The following is a 5,508-nucleotide window of genomic DNA, read 5'->3' as shown; positions in this document are numbered from 1 at the left end:
CTGTTTCAGAATGTGTGCTGTGATAAGATCGTGGCCAGGAGCTTTTGTAATTACTAATCTAAATGTAGTATATTACTAGATGCTTTACTTACTTGTACTGAAAGACAGTATTAACTTTTGCTCATTATTAAACTAAAGAGGAACGAAATAACAAAAACTCTTTAAACTATTTTAAAAGTTTTTTTTTTTACACTTTTTTAACTTTCACTTTATCTTTATTTAATTGTTAGCATCAACCTTCCCTGCCTTTTGTATTTTTTTATATCAAAGAACAATTTCCGGTAATAGGAAATATTCTTCAAAACATGCCAGAATTCTTTATAATATATACAAATAGATTTAAATCAGACCAATCAGCAACATCTTCCTTTGTAACTAATGATTCAACGCCCAAATTTAATCTCCACATAAGTGACATATTCACTACCGAACACAATGCAATAACATTAATACTTCACTGTTGTTTGTCTTTGCCCCACAGCAATATAATGATAATTACATTCGCTAAGCTCATTAAAAGGTTTAGGCTGTATGTATTCGGAACACCCGAAAATCACCTGCAACTACTTTCTACCTAAACACATTACAAAATCTAGGGTTTCTGTTACGTTTATATGGGTTCAAAGTCGTAGGAATTGCAAGGAATGAATTGGCCGATCGTGCTGCAGAGCACTCGCGCTCTCTTATGGTGCACAGCGATTTCAAGTCAATCAGAAATGAGCAACTCCCTCAAAAATGACGGTTTTTCAAACAAATATTAATATTATTATTTCTTTAATAAAATAAAATTAATATAGAAATTATAGTCCATTGTTATCTGACGTCATTAGCCATCTGCTGGTCAATAGCTCGATCCCACGCTAAAACCAATCTTTGGTTTGCTGTCAAAGAACTCTTGAACCAAAATCTTTGGGATGGCTGTCAAAGAACTCTTAAATCTTTGGGATGGCTGTCAAAGAACTCTTGGACCAATATCTTTGGGTTGCTGTCAAAGAACTCTTGAACCAAAATCTTTGGGATGGCTGTCAAAGAACTCTTGGACCAAAATTTCAGCTTCCACATAATTATCCAATTTTTACGCTGAAAGAAATGGGTCATGGATCGAAACAAGTAGTAATCGGATGGTGCGAGGTCTGGACTATATAGTGGATGATGCTGGGGTTGGAACCCATGAAGTTCTTTAAACTTTTCTGTAGTTCAATGGGTAATTTGAGGATGAGTATTATCTTATTGGAATAAAACTGCTTTTCAGTTGATCACAGAAGGATAAAACTGACAAGTTCGCGCATAATCTTTCCTGTTCTTCGCAATAGAGTTCAGAATTCATAGAGTATCCATAAGCAACAAATTCGTGATGAATAACTCCTTCAAAACTAAAAAAAAACAAAAAAAAACGCAAAGCATGGAGTTTCTTTTCTAATTGCCCTTTTGCAGCAACCGGGAAAGCAGTTCGACCGCGATCTAGCCATTGCTTACGGGTATTCGGATTTCGCCAATAAATCAACTTTTCATCACAATATGACAATCTCCCAGAAGGGTTTTGTTTAATAAATGGGTGGCCTCTTAGCTGATTGCTGAGAAGTAAGTTCCTGAGGAAACAGGCTACTGCTCGTTTTCACCTTTCTCTTGGAGAGTAGAAGGCGACTAACAGTATCTTTCGACACACCACACTCCCTGGCAAGTTCACGAGTACTTGTGGACGAATTTGACTCAACAGCTTCATGCAGAACCTCATCTATCCAATGGTCACCCGGAACCCTTCTTCATTCCAACGTCGTATCTCCACTGCTTAATTTTTCAAGCCTACGTTGCGCAGTCAATGACACCTTCCTCTTTATATTTAATAATTACACGAGTTGCTTCAACAGCTGTGAAATTATTTTCCCAACAATGGCTTAAAGTTATGAGAATTTCACATGACAATGTCATGTTTCTTCTTTGAAACAAATAACTAAACTGAGACTTTTTTTTCAAGAAATCGAATGGGATTAAACAAGCTTAAAGAATGCCTCAAAGTATTGGTAAGTATTAAATAGGATTAAAATATTTACAGTCCTTGAAAATTTTGAATTTGATACTACGGGCATTTTTTTTTTATATACTCCATTATTATTAAAAAGGCACCACTAGCGAAAATGTCGTAGAGAGAAGGTCGTATTGACTAGGCTTAGAACAGGTCTCAGGAGTCTCATTATCTTTTCTCAAAACAAGCGCATCCAAAATGTAAATATTGTAACGGCAATTTGACAATCAGTCCTATCTTCGAGGAATGTCCATATTTCACGTCGCGCCTCATTAGCTTTGGATTGCGCCCAAATATTTAGGCGCCTTAGGCACGGTAATAATATAGTGGAATTGATGTTTTCGTTTTTCAAATCAGAAGATTTACTGACATAAATATATCATCGTACCTACAAATTTTTTTTTTTTTTAATAATGTATTTATTGATATTTACAACTGTACACATATATACAACAAGTAAATTTGCTGCAGGTGACATAGTGACATGATGAAAACATGTGGAAAATCTACCCACTGATAGAACTCCAATAACATTTCTAGAGGAGAAGATCTCGAGGCCATCTTCTTTTCAGACGCCTTGGAGGATTATTAGGTAATGAAGGAGAAGCCAGGTTAGAAACAAGTGGATTTGGGTGGTTGAGAAGTTTATTATGGAAGGAACGGTATCTGGTTCTGGCCAAATCGGCAACATATGGAACATTGAGGTCCTGATGGATGTCTTGATTTGTGACAAAGTAAGGAGCATTAAGGATTTTACGAAGGATTTTGGACTGTAAGGATTGGATTCTGGAGGAGTTTGATGGTTTATTGGAGCCCCAAAGTTCAACTCCGTATGTCCAGATAGGCCTTATAATAGTCATGTAGATCAGTGTTTTGTAATGGATTGGCAATTTAGACCGTTTGTCTAGTAAATGTTGCAATAGTCGGAATCTACTAGCAGTTTCTTGTCTTTTTAGTCTTGTATGAGGATTCCATGTCAGTCGTTTGTCGAGATGTAGTCCTAAGTAACGGATCTGTTCGACAGGAATAAGTGGGGTATTATTAAAGGATATTGTAGGCGAAGAGGTCATGGGTTTACGTCGAAGTGTAAATGTGATTTGGTGGGATTTATTGGAATTTATTTTAATCCTCCAGTTATCTACAAATTAAATAATGAAACAAATAAGAAATTAATGGTGTAAATGACCAGTAGTGATATTTTAAGCTACTAAACAAAAACAAACAAACAAACAAAAACATCTTTCAGAGCAGGACTGGGTAAGTGCTATTGATTTCACCGCTCGAGGCAGTTGTTCAGATGACATCGAGCGATATTCGTTATGGAACGTAAATGGTTCAGGAGATATCGTAGTACGCTGCTTTCGAGGAAAGATCTAATTGCGCTAATTATTAAAACTTCCATTTTCACAATACACGTTGTGGCGTCTATTTTTGAAAGCCAGTCTCACATGGTCCATATAGAAATACTAGTCAACGGATATTTTTCGTTCGCACATTACTTTTACATTCCAACGCTTTGCTTTCCAGTGATTTCGGCTTTGTTACTCTTCATCAAAAGAAACAAGATCTCTGAAATCAGCCACAATATCAATATGATAGGCGAGTCATTAAGAATCCGTATGACGTATAGCGACGGTAAGAGACCCCATTGCCTTTTTGTGTTACTTTTGGTCGTGGAATTTTTATATGAATACGATACCGAGGGGATTCTTATGCTCGTGACCCCGAGTGTATACACTTATTATATACTCATGTTCCTGAAATGGCTGGTATTGTGGCAGTTCGCAAACAGATTTGCTGTTCTCAGATTCTATTATAGACAACTTTCAAAACTCCTGAACACCTCCTGGGTGGAGAAGGAGAATTTAGTGAAATGCCATGAGATGCTTGGTTGCTGTTGCACATTGCTGTGGGAATGCTATGCTCTACAAATGACAATATTTTTCGGCTACAGCTTCGTACTTTCAGTATTTTACATTTACTTGGTCGTGGATTCTTACTCGAGAAGCGGCACTTTGACACCATACCACAACGTTTACTTGTTTTGGACAATACTGTACTGCTCATTCATCTGGTTCATAGTGTATTCATGTGCCGAGACGAAAAATGTGGTAAGAATGCAAATGTAATATTCTATCTACTCTCCAACTCAATATGCACCAGTACAAGTTCACAGATAAAACGAAAAATCACGAGTTTATTAAATTTATTGCTATTTACAACTACACGTTCATATACATCCAGTAAATTTGATTATAGTTTATAATGGAGTGATACAGGCTTGTAGAGAACTACTCATTGTTGCACTCTAATGACGTTTTTACACTAGCAGGTCTCGTGGCCATCTTCTTTTCAGGCGCCAAGCAGGATTGTCAGCAATGGAAGGCAAGGTTAGAAACTAGTGAGTTTGGGTGGTTAGGGAGTTTATAATGGAAGGAATGGTATCTAGTTCGGGCTAGATCGGTTACATATGAAACATTAAAGTATTTATATATGATTTTATTTATGACAAAGTAAGAAGTAGTAAGGATTTTACGAAGGATTTCGGATTGTAAGGATGGGATACGAGAGGAATTTGAGGGTTTAGTGGAGTCCCAAAGCTCAACTCCCCAATGTCCAGATAGGCCTTATAATTCCATGTTGATCAATATTTTCTAATGAATTGAAAGTTTAGACCGTTGGTCTAGTAAGTCGACGTGCAGTTTCCTGTCTTTTAATTCTACTGTCAGAATTCCAAGTTAGTCCAAGTTGTCCAGATGTAGTCCAACCTAACGTATCTGTTTTAATAAATTTTAAATACTAATATTCAATTATTTATATATTTAAAAAAATAAACTTCTAATGCTAGATAGTACAATTAAACAGATTATACTGCGGTGTAATGTTAGGTACACCTTATAAACAGATTATAATCTTGATTAGTAGTGGTTCATAAATTGTTGATCATTGACTATATGAAATTTATGTTCATAAAGAACTAAAATTTGAAAATGAACTGGTAAATAGAACAGATAAACATGATTATTGTTATTTGTGAAATGTATGAGGTGGCTTACAACACAATAGTCCTAAGTATATTTCCACCAACTTATTGTTATTGCAAGTAAAGGTTCTCTATCACCATTTTTCAATTTTTTTTAACTGGGCAGATTTAGATTCTCTATATCAGTTAAAAAATTAATTGAAAAGTTGTAATTTTTCCTTAATAGAGAACCTTTAATTATATTTTTCGTAAAGTAGTGGCAAAGTGCTTAGCACTACTGTGAAGTATGTAATCGATATTAACGATGTTATTGGATTTGTTTTCCTTTTCTTCATCTTCTGATATGTGCATAATTGAATTCACTCACTTATGATGTATTTTGGTGTAACGCAGTTATAAATATCAATAAACAAACAGAAAAAAAATTAAGTTTAAGATTTTTAGTACAGGCGACATATTGTATATATTATTTTTATTGTATATATTATTTTATCATATTGTA

At 35.2% G+C, this 5,508-nt stretch overlaps 1 protein-coding gene across 2 annotated transcripts in view; it reads left to right on the top strand.

The window, feature by feature from the left end:
* LOC106681402 (gustatory and pheromone receptor 33a) overlaps positions 1–5,508 on the top strand; it is an 86,185-nt gene that overhangs the window by 54,750 nt on the left and 25,927 nt on the right. The window contains exon 1 of one of the 2 annotated variants that reach the window (XM_067050795.1): positions 1,934–2,021. The exons of the other annotated variant lie outside the window; for it this stretch is intronic. Coding sequence (XP_066906896.1) covers positions 1,983–2,021 — 39 coding nt within the window. The 5' untranslated portion in view covers positions 1,934–1,982. Of the gene's footprint in view, positions 1–1,933; positions 2,022–5,508 lie in introns of those variants that run through there. 2 annotated transcript variants of the gene reach the window in all.

Source organism: Halyomorpha halys, unplaced genomic scaffold (assembly GCF_000696795.3).
Source record: "Halyomorpha halys isolate HHAL.00 unplaced genomic scaffold, Hhal_1.1 Scaffold333.1, whole genome shotgun sequence".
NCBI classification, from domain to species: Eukaryota; Metazoa; Arthropoda; class Insecta; order Hemiptera; family Pentatomidae; genus Halyomorpha; species Halyomorpha halys.
The sequence above is the reverse complement of the archived record's forward strand: the minus strand, read 5'-3'. Positions and strand labels throughout refer to the sequence as shown.